Below are 18590 nucleotides of genomic sequence, written 5' to 3'. Positions count from 1 at the left end.
ACAGGGGAGTATGGAGCGGGCTCAGGATTCCTGACCGCTCCATACTCTGCAGCCCCCGGCTGTTTTCAGTAGCCGGGGGCCGCCGCTAATAGCCAGCGGCGATCGCCGCGGCTGGCTATTAACCCTTTAGATCGCCGCTGTCAAAGCTGACAGCGGCGTCTAAAGGGACATGTGAATGCTCCCTGGTGGGCTAGTGGGGTGGATCGCCCCCCCGCAGCGCGATCGCAGGGGGGCGATCCACTATAGAGGTAGCCGGAGGACTTACCTCTGCTTCCTCCTGTCCCGGCTCTGTCATTGATAGATCCTGGCTGGACCAGGCTCTATCAATGGATCACAGAGCACACAGATCAATGGAGTTCAATAGAATCTATTCATCTGTATGAGGAATCTAATGATTCCTCATAAGTCTAATAAAGTGTAAAAAAAAAAAAAAAAAGTTTTAATAAAAGTTTGAAAGACACATTAACCTAGTGGTCTTCAAACTGTGCCCCTCCAGATGTTACAAAACTACAATTCCCAGCATGCCAGGACAGCCGTTGGCTGTCCAGGCATGCTGGGAGTTGTAGTTTTGCAACATCTGGAGGGCCACAGTTTGAAGACCGCTGCATTAACCCCTTCCATGTTAAAAGTTCAAATCACCCCCTTTTCCTATATAAAAACATGTAAACATAATAAAAATAAACATATTTGGTATCGCTTCGTGCGTAATTGTACAACCTATGAAAATATAACATTATGTATCCCGTACCGTAAATGTAAAAAAATACCAAACCACAGATTTGCAATTTTTATAATATCCCAGAAAAAAAAGTTAAAAAGCGATTAAAAAGTCAGATCAATACCAAGATGGTGCCGATACAAAAAACAGATTATGGCGCAAAACATGAGCCCTCATACAGCCTGGTATGCGGAAAAAAAATAAAGCTACAGGGGTTAAAAAATGGCAATTAAAAAAATTTGAAAACGTTCAGAATTAGTAAAACATGACGTAAAGTATACAAATCTGGTATCGCTGTAATCAGGCGCCTAAAGTATAAAACTAACATGTTACCTCAACCACAAGGTAAATGGCGCAGAAAAGAAAACCACCAAATCTGCAAAATTATCTTTTACTATTTCAATTTCACTTCCCCAAATATATATATATATATATATATATATATATTTTGGTTCAGAGAATGTTATTGAAAAATTAAAAAAGGTATCATTATAGTAGGTAGTTATGGCTATTATAGGGCGAGGAGGAAAAAATGAGAGCGTAAAAGCGAAAATTGGCCCGGACAAGTGGATCGTCATGAGGGACAAGTAGATTTTGCTCCATTTTAGTCCCGTGGACAAGTAGTTTTTTATAAAATTTCCACACCCCTGGGCCATGTGACTTCAATAGCTTTTGGCTATGTGTACTAGCACCATATTGTCCCCAGGCTGCCTAATAACATCACAAAAACTTTAAAGGGGTTATCCAGGAATAGAAAATAAACGCTCCCCGTCTGTCTCCAGGTTGGGTATGGTTCTGCAGCTCAATTCCATTAAAGTTATTAGAGCCAAGTTTTAATAACACACCCAACCTGGAGACAGACGGGGATCTCTTTTTGAAAGAAATTAGCTCTGTTTTTCTATTCCTGGATAGTTTATATTTTATTTTATTTTATTAGGCAGCCTGGAGATCATTGTAAAATAAAGAATTCCACCGAGCTACCCCTTTAACAATCATGTTGGAGATGCTGGATACATTTTATTATTGTCGGCTTTTCTGTATACCGCTGATCACTGCCCTACTGATCCCTCAGCTTAACCAGAGTAACCTTAAAGAGTAGCTCCCACCATCTTATTTTTTTTCTTTTTCTGTCCCTGCCTATTGCCCATCTATCCCTAACCCCCTCCCTGCCTTTACATGTTTTTTTTTACAATCTTAGAAAATGTCTTTTTGCCTACCTGGTAGTGTGCTCACTTACAAGGCAGACTTCCCTAGCAGGCGCGGCGTCACTGATGCCTGCTGGGGGGGACTTCCGCCCTTAGCTCATCTATACAGGGTGCCTCCAACTGTTTCACCACTACAACTCCCAGCTTGCCCTGACATCTATTGGCTGTCAGGGCATGCTGGGAGTTTTAGTGTTGAAACAACTGGAGGCACCCTCAGTGTTGAAGACAATATCTTTGTTACGCAACCCGCTCCCCCGAACCCCCCTCCACCAAACCACGCCACGCAACCCGCTCCCCCGAACCCCGCTCCACCAAACCACGCCACGCAACCCGCTCCCCCGAACCCCGCTGCGCCACCCACCCCATAAAAGATATACCCAAGAGCAGGAGTGGAGTGCAGGACTTAGCAGCAGCGGCGCGTGTATGCAGGGAGGCGGGGCCGGCGTGCGAGCCAATGTACTGTGTTCTCAGCGCTCGCTCCCCCCCCCCCATCTGATTGACAGGCAGGGAGCGAGCGCAGGCTAACTGAATTAGGACACATTGCCCGGCCAGCATCGGTCCTAATTCAGTTGTGAAGTCACGGCAGGCTGCAGCCAGCCACTAGGAGGGAGACCCCCTAGTGGCCGGTTTTCAAATGTAAAATAAACTATTTTAATAAAAAAAAAAAATTATGAAACTATATTAGAGATATGTTATATACATATTTTATATACATATAAAAAAAAAAAAAAAAAAAAAAAAGGTTGGTGACAGTGCCCATTTAACATATCTGACATGGCACCGCACCTCTGCTCTTCTGTTCCTGTACACACATCTGAAGGCAACTTATAGGCAGCTGTATATGGCCTCCTCCCTACCCATAGATTCTGTGTAACCAGTATATCACCGTAGGAATATATATATTTTTCCGAGGTACACGCTCTCAAATCAACCAAGGTCAAGTAAAAAGTGCAAGTGTTCACACAAAAAAATAAAATAAAAATGTGCACGAGGATGCGGTCCATCGAAAGCCATTCTCCAACAAAGGAGAGGCCCCCCAACAAACCAACCCCTTCTCCTCCGGGCCAAAAGGCACCTCCAAGGTTCCAGGTACGATGTCCCCTTTCGCCAAAGCTACTCAGGGACCGAAAAGTGTTCCTGGCGAACAACTAGGCGTTAACCAAGTTACCATCGAGGAGCCAGTAAAATCGGTTCAGCATTCCTGCCGAAGCTGGAATTACAACGGAGCTAGGAGGTGAGGAACCTGATGGCCACACACACCTCCCCTAGTCCGGCAGGAGGGACACCCAGAAAGGCTACCACACCCTGATCAAATCCTAGTGTACATAAAAAGAACACAAACGTGAGCACAGTGACAAAACATATAAAATAAATAAGTGGATATGCACAGTGTGATACTGCCCGGACATCCGTCCGGATCTATAAAAATTCCTCTGCAGATCAACAGCCTGAAGGCCGGAACGCTAGAGGTGAGTGCTCAGAAGAGTGAGAGATAAAGTGCGTGCTGCGCGCCATCAGTCAAGTGGGGTTGCTACTCCCAAGTGAGTTCCGGCACCCTCGGGTCAACACTCACAGGGCACTTTTAAACCTCAGCCTTCACTCTACCCAAACCTTAAAGTGAGATCCAGAAGATACAGGTCGCTTGAGGGCCCGCTGCCTGGCCATACAGCCGTCCCTGGTACACCTGCACCATTCTATGTGATTCCTGTATCCTGCCTTGGTGGTCTTCCACACCGCCAACTAACAGGAAGGTACTACACTTGATCTTAGCCAAAAGGCCGAGAAGCGATGGCCGTAGGAATAATGGTAAGTGTACATGATATGGGCAAAAAATCAAACAAACCTAAAATGCTTCTTTAAATGGGTACTCTCATTAAAACTAATTTTCTCGTTCACAGGAACCGTGGGTATATCTTGCCACCACTAGGATGCTGACACTAGGCTATTTTTTATTATTTTCTAGTCTTTAGAGTTTTGAATTTTCGTTCCTTTTTTATTTTTCTAGGTTGGGGTGACAGGAGCATGGCGCTGCCTGATCCCCCCACATGCGCCTGAAGGGCACGGTCCATAGAGTATGGTCCGTTAACCCTTCCTCGCCACCGACCAGCACCAGGTTGTACCTTGGGTCCGGGTCACCTATTGCCTCTGCTTGCCCCGCTTATTGAAGCCTGGTATGATGCAGTTGGCCCAGTCTAGTTAAAGAGGGAGCACCTTTCCTTTACTCCTAGAGAGGTAAGTATACCTCATCCTTAGGTGAGTATATACTACTCCCCCCCCCCCCCCCCATTCTATCAGGGGTTAATCTGGGAAGGGGTTCTGTTCACTTATTCTTTATTCAAGTTGGGTTTCAGGGGTTATTCTGGGGAGGTGGTACAGCCTCATCTTTATTCACACTATGTGGAGGGGGCACTTTTTTGGGTCCTGCTGCTGTGGCGACAGCTGACCCATTCGAAGTATGCGTGCGCTTCTTCAGCATATTCTGGACCTTGCCGGCAGCCGTCTCTGCAGACCGCTGCCGACTTTTCCCTACCTCCATGCGCCGGCGGGGTATCGCGGACGTCCGGCCCGGGCAGCCCGCAAATTTAGTCCACGGCTTCGGCCTAGTCCGGCCGCACGTAGCACAGCGCGCACAAGCACCTGAGAGGCTGAACAAGCCCGCCGTGCGCGCTGTGCGGGGATTGGAGCGCATCCAGGTGCGAAAATACGTGGGCAGAGCTCCGCGCGGCCGGACTAGGCCGAAGCCGCGGACTAAATTTGCGGGCGGCCCTCTGTCTCCTCCCCTTGTTACTGAGGATCGTGACGCGCCATAGCTCCGGAGCCCGGCAAGCTGCTGCTGCACTGGGTAGCTGACTTCTCTGTATTCTGCTATGTCCGCCCGCAGCTTAGAACCTTCTCACAGACTGGCGGTCCCCGCTTCGGTCACTTACTATGCTTGCACAGGGTGTAAGGTTAAAATTCCGGGGGGTTCGGCTGAACCCATCTGTTCTGCCTGCTCTTCCTCCCGCCCTAATTCCCCCGCCCAGGATAGCCCCCCAGAGCGCATGACCTCTGACCCTGCCGCAGTTTGGGTGTCCTCTCTTCTCTCTCCAAGATTATTTCTGATCTGGCGCAGGTTTCCAGGGAGGTGGCTACAGCCTTGAAGCAGTCTTCCGTATGTCCTCCTAGGGAGACAAGTTCGGCGTCCGTCGACGCTCTCATAGACGTCCCAGGGTCATTTATTCGGACTCCTCTCCTTAACACAGGTCTTCCCGCCGCTTGCGCTCCAGGTCCCCTCCTTCCAAGCGGCGTCCTCGGTCGCGTGGTCATTCTCCTAGGGGCCGTTCCCGGGGCTCTTCCTCGGGTGGGCGGTCGCTTATCTCTCTTCCGGGACGTCTGGTTGGCACACGTCCAGGATTCCTGGGTTCGGGACGTTGTTTCCGACAGTTACCGGATCGAGTTCGGTTCTCTTCCCCGGGATGGTTTTTTTTGTTCCCGGCCTTCTCGTTCCCTGCCCTGGCGGCAGGTTTTCACTCTGCCATTCGCACTCTGTTGGTTTTTATTCAAACATAATCGTTGTTCCCAAGAAAGAGGGAACGGTCTGTCCGATTTTGGACCTGAAGCTCCTCAATCTGCACCTTCGACTTCGCCATTTCCGGATGGAGTCACTGCAATCGATTGTCGCATCCATGGATCAGGGCGAATTCCTGTCTTGAGAGGACAATCGGGATGCGTATCTCCACATCCCGATCTTTCCTCCTCATCAGCGGTTTCTACGTTTTGCTGTTCCGGAGGGTCACTTTCAGTTTGTGGTGCTCCCCTTTGGTCTGGCCACAGCCCACAGGGTCTTTACCAAGGTCCTGGCAGCTGTCATTGCCATTCTCCGCTCTCGAGGGGTGTCCGTCCTCCCTTACCTGGACGATCCGCTTATCAAAGCTCCGTCCCTGGCCCAAAACAAAGAGTCTCCATATCACTCTGCAGACTCTGACCAGTTTCGGGTGGCTGATCAATGAGGAAAAATCCAATCTTTCTCCCTCCCAGTCTCTGGTTTTCTGGGATTTCTGTTCGATACCGGGAGGGCACGGGTTTTTCTCCCTCCGGACAAACAAAGTGCTCTTCTGTCCGGTGTCCGCCTCTTGAGATGCCCAAATGCAGTGCCCATTTGCTCCTGCATGGCAGTGCTGGGCAGAATGGTGGCAGCCATAGCGGCGGTTCCGTTCGCTCAGTTTCGTTGCAGCCCACTTCAGTGGACCATTCTGTTTCTCTGGGACGGATCTCCCCTGTCCTTGGATCGTCGCATCTGTCTGCCCACCTTGACCCGCCAGTCGCTTCTTTGGTGGCTCCGCTCTCCTCTCCTCCTGAGCGGTCGCTCGTTCCTTCCGTTGAACTGGCTGGTCCTGACGACGAGTCTCCTCGGTTGGGGGGGCGTTCTTCTGGACCGGATGGTCCAGGTCCGCTGGTCCCCTCAGGAATCCTGCCTTCCCATCAATGTCTTGGAGATCCGGGCCATCTTCCTTTGTCTCCAGCACTGGGAGTCGCTTCTCCGGGGCCGCCCAGTCCGCATTCAGACGGACAACGCCATGGCTGTGGCGTATGTCAACCGTCAAGGGGGCACTCGCAGCCGTGCTGCCATGACCGAGGTGTCCAAGATCTTGATCTGGGCTGAGCGCCTGGTTCCCTCCATATCAGCAATCCACATCCCGGGGGTGGAAAACTGGGAATCGGACTTTCTAAGTCGCTCCTCTCCCGACCCTAGGGAGTAGTCTCTTCACCCAGAGGTGTTCGAGTCCATTTGCCATCGCTGGGGGATTCCGGACGTGGACCTCTTTGCGTCCCGCCTGAACCGAAAGGTTCCGGCCTTCGTGTCAAAGTCCCGAGATCCTCTAGCACTGGCCGCGGACGCTCTCGTCATTCCCTGGTCTCGGTTCACGCTCCCCTATCTGTTCCCACCACTTCCTCTTCTGAACAGAGTGCTGAAGAAACTCAAGGCGGAAGGTGTCTCGGCCATTCTGGTGGCTCCGGATTGGCCCCGCCGCTCTTGGTACGCCGACGTAGTTCGGCTCGTGGCGGACGTTCCCTTTCGGCTGCCGGATTGCCTCGATCTTCTTTCTCAGGGCCCACTTTGCCACCCCAATTCACTGCCGCTACGTTTGACGGCGTGGCGGTTGAAACCGTGGTGTTGAAGGCCCGTGGTTTTTCCCCCGGAGTTATCCGCACCATGCTCGGGGCGCGTAAGCAGTCCTCGGCTAGGATTTATCACAGGACTTGGCGGGCTTATTTTCGGTGGTGTGAGGCCCGCTCTCTTTCTCTGGTTCATTTTTCTCTGCCGAATCTCCTGGCGTTATTGCAGTCGGGCCTTGAAACGATTTGGCTCTTCGTTCTCTCAAGTGTCGGCGCTGTCAATTCTTTTTCAGCGGCCTCTGGCTTCTAATTCTTCGGTTCGCACTTTCCTTCAGGGGGTAGCTCATGATATTCCTCCTTACAGGTTTCCTACTCCCCCTTGGGACTTGAATTTGGTCCTAAGTGCTTTGCAGTCCGCTCCTTTCAAGCCTATCTGGGACATCTCCCTTCGTTTCCTTTCTTGGAAGGTGTCCTTCCTGGTTGCCGTGACCTCCATCCGCCAGGTGTCGGAATTGGCAGCTCTCTCCTGTCAACCTCCCTTCCTGATTCTTCATCAGGACAAGGCTGTGCTCCGACCAGTACCTTATTTTCAACCGAAGGTAGTTTCTTCCTTTCATCTGAACGAGGATATCGTTCTTCCTTCCTTCTGCCCTGCTCCGTCTCATCCTAAAGAGCGCTCTCTCCACAACCTTGATGTGGTCAGGGCTTTACGGGGCTTACCTTTCGGCCACCTCTTCCTTTAGACGGTCGGATTCGCTGTTCGTCCTTCCGGAGGGCAGACGTAAGGGTTTGCCGGCTTCTAAGGCCACCATCTCCAGGTGGATCCGGTCCGCCATTTCTAAGGCGTATCGTTCTAAGGGGAAGGATCCCCCTTTCCGGGTTATGGCTCACTCCACTCGCTCTGTGGGGGCCTCTTGGGCGGTCTTTAACAGGGCTTCCGCTCTACAGGTGTGTAAGGCGGCCACTTGGTATAATTTGGTAAACGTGTGCATCGAAGACCAAGTGCACGCTTCTGCATCCGCCGACGGCAGTTTGGGGCGTGAGGTTTTGCAGGCAGCGGTGGCTTTGCCGTCCGCTTGATTCCGGGTTGATTGCTTTTCCCGCCCCGGGGACTGCTTTGGTACGTTCCATGGTTCCTGTGTCCCCCAATGGAGCTGAACGAGAAAAGGAGATTTGGAGATTTTTTACACGTAAAATCTTTTCCTCGGAAGATCCATTGGGGGGGACAGCTCCCACCATGCTGGTTTTTAGTTTGTTACCTGGGGGTCGGTCGCCTGTCAGTCTGTTGGTTCACTTGTTTTGACTGGGCTCCCTCCGGACTCTGTATAATTTTTTTTCGGTTCCTCCTATTGCATTGGGACTAAAACTGAGTGTCTCTGAGTCAGTAGGTGGGGTATATCCTGCTGGGAGGAGCCGACTTCTTTTTAGTTATGCCTAGTGTCAGCCTCCTAGTTGCAGCAAGATATACCAACGGTTTCTGTGTCCCCCAAAGAGTCTTCAGAGGAAAAAGATTTTACGGTAAGAGTAAAAAATCTCCTTTTTGCTATTGCATTCCTTATGGTAAAAAAAAAAAATACTTTGTTTAAAAAGAATTTTAGTTTTCTGTTTTATTTGTGTTTAAAAAAGCTGCCACAAGGTGTCTCCCTACTTGTCCAGAGCACATTTTCCCCCATATTTTGCACAGACTTTGGACTCCTGCTGGCCTGACAGAAGTCCAAAATCAGGAAATGCTGAGGGGGGGTTCAGCCTTATCCAATCATAGCTCATCTCACAGTGAACTGCTCTGGGCTGTATGTAGCAGAGTGAGGGAGGAAGCTCTCCCCTGTATGGCTTCAGATTATGTCACGTCCGCTGGGGAACGCCCCTTTCCAGTCTGTGAATCTGACAGGCTGAGCAGAAAATACAGAGCAATATCAAGGTAGAAAACTAACAAATAATAAAAATAAAGCCAGGGGGTGGTTTATCATGATGGGGGCAGTGAATTGGGCGGATTATAAAATTTTACAAAATAATGAGAGGTACTCTTTAAAGGGGTCTTGTTCCTTCTGGGATTTCCAGTTACTCCTGTCTCTTAGCAGCAGCCAGAGGTGGTTAAAAAAAACTAAATAAGCCGAAGCCGGGTAGTTATGCATTTTGCATAATAAATTCAGGTTAGGAAGCTCGCAGGGCTACACCATCTGAACAACTCCCATTAAAGTTAATTGGGGTTATGCACCTCCGACCACTTCAAAACAGGCTGGAGGAGTCAGAAAACCTGCATGGAACAAGGTGGGAGAACAATTTTAAGTTTTGGGTGGAAATCCTTTTACACTGGAGCATTACCTTATTGATGTCCTCCCGGGCTGAGTTCAGGACTGTCGGACCGATCATGACTTCTGTAAAGACATTGGACTCAGCTACCCACCAGCGCAAGACATCTGCTCCGTAGGCCGGCTCCTTTACTTTGTCCTAGATAACAAACAGAAAAAAAATAAAAATCACATTTCATCTTAATAGATGCAGAAAAATTGCTATAATCTGGACTACAAAGTGGGGGGAAAAAATTTAGTCAGCCACCAATTGTGCAAGTTCTCCCACTTAAAAAGATAAGAGGTCTATAATTATCATCATAGGTATACCTCAACTATAAGAGACAGAATGAGGAAAAAAATCCGTTGACTGATTTTTTAAAGAATTTATTTGCAAATTATGGTTGAAAATAAGTATTTGGTCAATAACAAAAGTTCATCTCAATACTTTGTTACATACCCTGTGTTGACAATGACAGAGGTCAAACGTTTTCTGTAAGTCTTCACAAGGTTTTCACACACTGTTGCTGGTATTTTGGCCCATTCCTCCATGCAGATCTCCTCTAGAGCAGTGATGTTTTGGGGCTGTCGCTGGGCAACACAGGCTTTCAACTCCCTCCAAAGGTTTTCTATGGGGTTGAGATCTGGAGACTGGCTAGACCACTCCAGGACCTTGAAATACTTCTTACGAAGCCACTCCTTCATTGCCCGGCCGTGTGTTTGGGATCATTGTCATGCGGAAAGACCCAGCTATGTTTCATCTTCAATTCCCTTGCTGATGGAAGGAGGTTTTCACTCAAAATCTCACGACACATGGCCCCATTCATTCTTTCCTTTACACGGATCAGTCTTCCTGGTATGTTTGCAAAAAAACAGCCCCAAAGCATGATGTTTCCACCCCCATTCTTCACTGTAGGTATGGTGTTCTTTGGATGCAACTCAGCATTCTTTCTCTAACAAACACGACGAGTTGAGTTTTTATCAAAAAGTTCTACATTGGTTTCATCTGACCATATGATATTCTCCCAATACTCTTCCAGATCATCCAAATACTCTCTAGCAAACTTCAGATGGGCCCGGACATGTACTGGCTTAAGCAGGGGGACACGTCTTGCACTGCATGATTTGAGTCCCTGGCTGCATAGTGTGTTATTGATGGTAGCCTTTGTTACCTTGGTCCCAGCTCTCTGCAGGTCATTCATCCATGTGGTTCTGGGATTTTTGGTTACTATTCTTATGATCATTTTGACACCACAGGGTGAGATCTTGCATGGAGCCCCAGATCGAGGGAGATTACCAGTGGACTTGTATGTCTTCGATTTTCTAATAATTGCTCCCACAGTTGATTTTTTTTTCACACAAAGCTGCTTGCCTATTGCAGATTCAGTTTTCCTGCCTGGTGAAGGTCTACAATTTTGTTTCTGGTGTCCTTTGACAGCTCTTTGGTCTTTGCCATAGTGGAGTTTGGAGTGTGACTTGAGGTTGTGGACAGGTGTCTTTTATACTGATAAGTTCAAACAGGAGCCATTAATACAGATAACAAGTGGAGAACAGAGGAGACTCTTAAAGAAGAAGTTACAGGTCTGTGAGAGCCAGAAATCTTGCTTGTTTGTAGGTGACCAAATACTTATTTTCCACCTTAATTTACAATTAAATTCTTTAAAAATCAGACAATGTGATTTTATGGATTTTTTTTTTCTCATTATGTCTCTCATAGTTGAGATATACCCATGATGAAAATTACAGGCCTCTTTTTAAGTGGGAGAACTTGCACAATTGGTGGCTGACTAAACACTTTTTTCCCCAACTGTATAGTCCAGTAATATCAGACGTATAAAATAATCAGGTATTTAAAAAAATAAAAATAAAAGTATTTTGCGTTTTTGGAGGTACTATCCTCTTACTTTTATGACTGTCTAATCTGTATCATTAAAAAATCTAGTGAAATGCCTCTACTGTTTTTAGTAATTTTTTTTATTTTTATATTATACATTTTTTAAAATGTTTTAATTAATTTAAATTTAATAATGTAAACATTTAAATAAAATAAAAATATTTTTAAAAATGTATTTATTTAATCATTTATTTATTGTATAATTTGTGTCTTCAGCTGTTACAAAACTACAATTTCTAGCCTGCCCAGACAGCTGTTCGGGGCATGCTGCGAGTTGTAGTTTTGCAACAGCTGGAGGTACAATGGTTGGGAAACACCCTTTTACAGGATCTAAAATACTAGGGTGTTGTGACCCCTTTAGGGTATGTTTATATGGAGCATTTGTAGGTAGGAAATTCAAAACAGAATGAAAAAAAAAATCTGTGTATATAATCTCTGAGGAAACAAAGTAAAAAAAAAAAATGTCGTCTATGTAGCGGATCTGAACCGCTGTATCAGGAAAAAAGAGCTGTGAACACTATAAAGGACAGAGTCATACTTGGCATAATTGTGGCAGATTGTCTGCAAAGAAAAATGGCGGAATTTACAGTACAATTTAAATTTTCTTTTAAATATCATCTACATGCTGTATCAAAAAATCTGTGAGGTAACTTCCTGGCGCTACATATTTTCTAGAGCATGTTAATTTTTCTATTAGAAATGCTGCAAATTTGTTGCAGATTTACCCCCACTGACCTTAAATGGGGAATAAAGTGGGGAGGGGGGACTTTTTCATACGCAGGCCTTATTAAAATCTTATGTAAATACCTCTCAGTAAATCCAGCAGATCTGAGGCTGCCCGTGCGCCAAGCGCAGAAAACGAAGCCAGCTCTGAGCTGGGTGTGGATTTCTGCAACAATCTACACTGTGTGCACAAATTTTTCCAAAAGTGGGACTCTCTGTGCTGTACAAGACCCTAAAGAAGCTCCTGTCCTCTACATAAACAGTGATTTATAGCTCCCAGCAGCTCTTTCTTACTTTTATATATAAGGACTATCTATATTAGTTATCTACTTATTTTTCTTTATTCCTCACTTTTTCCTATTTTTGGATGACATTTTGAGGCTTCAGAACCAATTACCAGGTAGGTTTCCATAGAGCTAGGGTCTACACATACAATGGTCGTCCAGGAACCAATTCATATTGTAAGTTGATGGACCACTGTATGTAGCATTTTGTGTTATGTTAAATGATATATCATTTTGGATGTTTATTATTGATGACGTGATCTTTTTTTACTTTGTTATGTTTATAATAAAATCCTTCAAAAAAATTAATAAATGAAACAAAACATTAAAAAAAAAAAATTTGATGTGACTTTTGGCAACCTGCACCGCTCACAAACACTGATAAATCTCCACCATTGTGTTTTACTTTACATTTAATTCACAGAATCTGCACCAGCAAAGGAATTATCTGCTACAAATTTTGTTACGAAAAAAAAAAATCCACTGTAAAAAAAAATACACAGCATTTGTGCTTCATGTAGCCAAACCTTAAAGGTGTATTGGAGAATTTATCAGCTTAGAAATTAGTCAGCTTTACATTGCAATAAAAATATATTGACCATAAAAAGCAATGCAAACATAATGCACAACAGAAAACTGAGCAGCCACCATCTGGAAACACGACCCAGGTAACAACCCAGGGTGTGGCTGGTATCCAAATCAGGTTTCAAGACACTATTTGGGGTCAAGTGGAAACCTAAAAGTAGGCCCCCCCTATAGGTGACACCAGGAAGTTTTCTTCTTCTGGAGGAAGAGAGGAGGATTATTGTGCAGCTCATGAGAATGCTCTCACCTTTCCACCGTTAATAATCACGTCGGGGTCCACCACGTTCCCTACTGATTTTGACATCTTCTCTCCTTTCTCAGATAAGGTAAAGCCGTGGACTACTACATTCCTGAAAGGTAGGAAGTAAAATTCAGGTGAGTAGAGTAAAGGTGGTTATATACAAGATGGCTAACTAAGCTGCTGCCAGACACCTTGTCTCGCCTGAGAACAAAGGGAAAAGGAATGTTGAAACGTAACATGCTCAATGGTTCCTTTTCTTGATATCTACCATTAGGGGAGAACTGGGTGGCCTCTTCATGTCCCTAAATGTCCCAATAAAGATATATATGTATATGACAGGGAGATAGTGATGTAACTGTAGGGGCTGGTCAGTGGTGCTGACATCATTCAGGGGGAGAAGCTAGAGCACAGACACCTGAGACAGCAGAGGATGGTACATCATCTCAGGAGAGAGGGAGGAGCTAGGAAGCTCCCAAGACAACAGCACACTGACAATAAGAGGACTACATAACTTCCTGTCAGGAGAGAGGGAGGAGCTGGGTGCTGCTAAGACAACAGCACACTGACAATGACAGAGCGACACAACATCCTGTTAGGAGAGAGGGAGGAGCTGGGAGCATTTGAGAAAACATCAAACTGTCTATGAGAGGACTACACAACTTCCTGTCAGGTGGGAGGAGCTGGGTAGTTGCTCAGACAACACACTGATATGACTACACAACTTCCTGTCATGAGAGAGAGAGAGAGAGAGAGAGAGAGAGAGAGAGAGAGAGAGAGAGAGAGAGAGAGAGGGAGAGAGAGAGAGAGAGAGGGGGGAGAATGGAAGCTGCTTCGACAACACCACACTAACTATGAGAGGACTACACAACTTCCTGTGTCATGACAGAGAGAGAAAGAGAGATAGATATAGAGGAGACTGGAAGCTGCTTCGACAACACCACACTAACTATGACAGAACTACACAACTTCCTGTTAAAGACAAATCACACAAAATGTGATAACACTATATAAGTTATAGAACTTAGGGTGTTTTATTTAAATAAAAATTTCTGATACCAAAATACCCCTCTAAGTTCCATCCATCGGAAGAACAGAAGCCTCCTCCCCAGCGGCACAAGGCAGGTGGAGGTACCCCCACCTATCAGACGTTACACATGTGTAATAAATGTGTAAAATGGAATAGCCCACTGAAAACTGAGCAACGAGTAATATTAATAGGAGAATACGGTTCCAAAAATCTTGGCCGAAATCCAAAATGGCCCCCATGACATCGCCCACATTGGTTGTCATTTAGCCCCTGAATGTTAAATCTTCTTCAGTCTGCAGTAATACTTTCCTTGTTCTGCTACTATGGCACGACTACACAGATCAGCCAATCAGGTCTCTAGGGAAAGCTGGGTGACTGTGTGTAAATGAACCGTGCAGGAAACACAGTAATCTGAGTGTAAAGGGTAAACGCGCCTGGTGCCTCACTACCCACTTAGCCCAATAAATGTTATTACAGCCCTTTCCTTATCCGTTCCCAGCATTTCCAGGCCACCGACTTTTATTGCTGGGCCAATTTCTGATCCTTTTCGTTTGGCGTCGAAGTAATCAGCAGAATTACTGCGCCAGATATAAAACACCAAATGCCCGAACAAAGGGCAAAGGTCGGCGGCAGAGACAGATTAGTGATGTGATCGGAGAGCAAGAAAGGTGATAGTTGCTTAGTGAGGATGAAATGAGAGAGAACCTAGAGTCCAGTGTTTTCCAATCAAAGTGCCTCCAGCTATTGGAAAACTACAACTCCCAGCATGCACGGACATGCTGGGAGTTGTAGTTTTGCAACAGCTGGAGACACACGGGTTGGAAAACACTGCTATAGTGTGTGTATATATATATATATACAGATGAGAGAGAGAGAGAGAGAGAGAGACACACTATAGCAGTGTTTCCCAACCCGTGTGTCTCCAGCTGTTGCAAAACTACAACTCTCAGCATGCCTGGTCATATATATATATATATATATATATATATATATATATACTATACTGATCCTAACGTTAGTGAGGCCTCATAAGCCCATACAGCAACCAGCATAGAAATGCATAGCTGAATTTATACGATTCTATCCTTGAAAATCGTATAGTATCCAAACACACATCCCTTTTAGTCCACTTCCCCTTTTTTTTTTTTGGGTGGAAAATCATGGTTGACCGCAAATTTTTGTCCCGATTCAAAAATGGATATAACCCCTTAAGGACCGGGGTTTTTTCTGTTTTTGCATCTTCATTTTTTGCTCCTTGCCTTTAAAAAATCATAACTCTTTCAATTTTCCGCCACCAATTCTACTTTGTAATGCCGTCAGTCATTTTGCCCAAAAATCGACGGTGAAACGGAAAAAAAAAATCATTGTGCGACAAAATTGAAAAAAAAAACCGCTGTTTTGTAACTTTTGGGGGCTTCTGTTTCTACGTAGTACATTTTTCGGCAAAAATGACACCTTATCTTTATTCTGTAGGTCCATACGATTAAAATGATCCCCTACTTATATAGGTTTGATTTTGTCGTACTTCTGGAAAAAATCATAACTTCATGCAGGAAAATTTATATGTTTAAAATTGTCATCTTCTCACCCCTATAACTTTTTTATTTTTCCGTGTATGGGGCGGTATGAGGGCTCATTTTTTGCGCCGTGATCTGAAGTTTTTAACGGTACCATTTTTGCATTGATAGGACTTAGTGACCAAAAATGCACAATTTTGGACTTTGGAATTTTTTTGCGCGCACACGCCATTGACCGAGCAGTTTAATTAAGGATATATTTTTATGATTCGGACATTTCCGCAGACGGTGATACCATATATGTTTATTTTTATTTACACTGTGTTTTTTTTTATTGGAAAAGGGGGGTGATTCAAACTTTTAATAGGGGAGGAGTTAAATGATCTTTATTCACTTTTTTTTTTCCACTTTTTTTTTGCAGTGTTATAGGTCCCATAGGGACCTATAACACTGCACACACTGATCTCTTATACTGATCATTGTTATCCCATAGGGACCTATAACACTGCACACACTGATCTCTTATACTGATCATTGTTATCCCATAGGGACCTATAACACTGCACACACTGATCATCATTGATCACTGGTTTCTCATAGGAAACCAGTGATCGACGATTCTGCTGCATGACTGCTCATGCCTGGATCTCAGGCACTGAGCAGTCATTCGGCGATCGGACAGCGAGGAGGCAGGTAGGGGCCCTCCCGCTGTCCTGTCAGCTGTTTGGGATGCCGCGATTAGCCGCGGCTATCCCGAACAGCCCGACTGAGCTAGCCGGCAACTTTCACTTTCGCTTTTAGCAACGCGGCTCAGCTCTGAGCGCGCGGCTAAAGGGTTAATAGCGCGCGGTGCCGCGATCGGCGCTGCGCGCTATTAGAGGCGGGTCCCGGCTTCACTATGACGCCGGGCCCGCCGTGATATGATGCGGGGTTACTGTGTAACCCTGCGTTATATCAGAAGAGCAGGACCAAGGACGTACCGGTACGTCCTTGGTCCTTAAGGGGTTAAATTAAATCCGATTTTAACATTACTGTCTATGTATCATATCAAACAATTTTTTCATATATCTATGTATGTGTGTATATATCTAAAAATATACATATATATTTTATTTTATTTTTTAGATATATACACACATATATAGATATATGAAAAAATGGATAGGGGTATATCAGATATCACTCGCACAAAGATTTCTCCAGATTTGAAGCATATGCAGTCAATACTTACTAGTTCTAAAGCTATTGTGCATGTGTATAAAAAAAAAAATGACACATATATATATTATTTATTTGTTTTTATACACATGCACAATAGCTTTAGAACTAGTAAGTATTGTCTGCATATGCTTCAAATCTGTAGAAATCTTTGTGCGAGTGATATCTGATATACCCCTATGCAAAAACAAGTTCAAGGGGGGGCCTGGATGTTTAAAAAAAAAATATATATATATTACAGGTTATGGATACAAGATTCATGAGGATAGAATATTGATCCAGGGATTTATTCTGATGCCATACTGGGGTCAGGAAGGAATTTTTCCTCTCATGGGGCAATTGCCATCAGCCTCAACTTTTTATGCACTAAGCCACTCCCCTTTTTTGTTAAAGGGGTAGTCCAGTGGTGAAAAACTTATCCCCTATCCTAAGGATAGGGGATAAGTTTGAGATCGCGGGGGGTCCGACCGCTGGGGCCCCCTGCGATCTCTCTGTACGGGGGCCAGGCTCTCCGGCCAGATAGTGGGTGTCAACCACTGCACGAAGCGGCTGCCGACACGCCCCCTCAATACATCTCTATGGCAGAGCTGGAGATTGCCGAAGGCAGCGCTCTGACTCTGCCATAGCGATGTATTGAGGGGGCGTGTCGGCCACCGCTTCGTGCGGGGGTCGACACCCGCTATCTGGCCGGAGAGCCTGGCCCCCGTACAGAGAGATTGCAGGGGGCCCCAGCGGTCGGACCCCCGGCGATCTCAAACTTATCCCCTATCCTTAGGATAGGGGATAAGTTGTTCACCACTGGAGATCTCCTTTAACAAATCGGGTTTGCAACTTTTCATTTATATGGTGGAAATGTAACTCACAGTCAATTCCTCATGATTTTTGCCAGTTTTCACAAGTGAAAACATTTAATATATTCCTCTGATAATATATTATTTATAGTTCGGGTTGTTACTGAGGTGGTGATACCATGTATATAGATTTTTATGTTTTACATAAAAAAAAATTTTAAGAGGAATTTATATTTCTTTTTTTAATCCTTAATTTTTTTTTACATTTTTATGTATTCATTAATTTTATTTAACTGCCAGAATCGTATGTTAGGCTGGGTTCACATCCCATCTTTGCCATACTGTGTTTCAAACAGTTTTTCTAAAGAAAACCGTATGGCAGAAAAACGGATGGAACCGTATGGGAAAAAGTAAACCGTATGTGTTTTTAAAAAGTGCGTACGGTTCCGTCTGTTTAAAAAAAAAAAAAAAAACACGTTTTTGAAAATGTTGTCAATTTTTAATGGAAGGGGTCTTGGGTGGGGACTTTAGGATGCAAATGCGCATGTGCAAAGTAAAAACCGTATACGGTTTCCCGTATGGAACCGTATACATGTGCGTTTCCCATTGTCGTCCATGTTGAAAAAAATGTATGCGGTTGCAGTGCGGTTTTTAAATCGGAGACAAAACTGTGGTCAACCATGGTTTTGAGTACAGGAAAAAAAACGTATTGCAAGCAAACCGTACGCAACCGGATGAATACAGTTTTCAATTATTTCTCTATGTATACGGTTTTCAATACGGTTCCATACGTTTTCAATAATGAAAACGTATACGGGAAACGTACTTGAAAAACGTGGTGTGAACGCAGTCTTACTCCGGTCCGGGCAGTAAGTTTGGGGGGGGGGGGGGGGGGGGGGGCGCTTTGGCACAGAAGAGCACCCTCCAAAGACTGATTTGGCCTTAGAGTCCAAATCAGTGATGACAGTCTCTGTACAGCGCTGCGGTATATTTTGGTGCTAT

At 45.3% G+C, this 18590-nt stretch overlaps 1 protein-coding gene across 1 annotated transcript in view; it reads right to left on the bottom strand.

Moving 5' to 3' along the window:
- The window catches only part of IARS2 (isoleucyl-tRNA synthetase 2, mitochondrial), a 100315-nt gene that overhangs the window by 12620 nt on the left and 69105 nt on the right, over positions 1-18590 (bottom strand). Inside the window, exons 17-18 of the mRNA XM_056568374.1 lie at positions 13042-13144; positions 9343-9468 (exon numbers count right to left, since the gene is read on the bottom strand). Of these exons, the coding sequence (XP_056424349.1) occupies positions 9343-9468; positions 13042-13144 (229 nt within the window). The remainder of the gene's footprint in view (positions 1-9342; positions 9469-13041; positions 13145-18590) is intronic.

The sequence above is a fragment of the Hyla sarda genome, chromosome 3 (genome assembly GCF_029499605.1).
Source record: "Hyla sarda isolate aHylSar1 chromosome 3, aHylSar1.hap1, whole genome shotgun sequence".
NCBI lineage: Eukaryota > Metazoa > Chordata > Amphibia > Anura > Hylidae > Hyla > Hyla sarda.
This window is presented reverse-complemented; position numbering and strand designations above follow the sequence as displayed.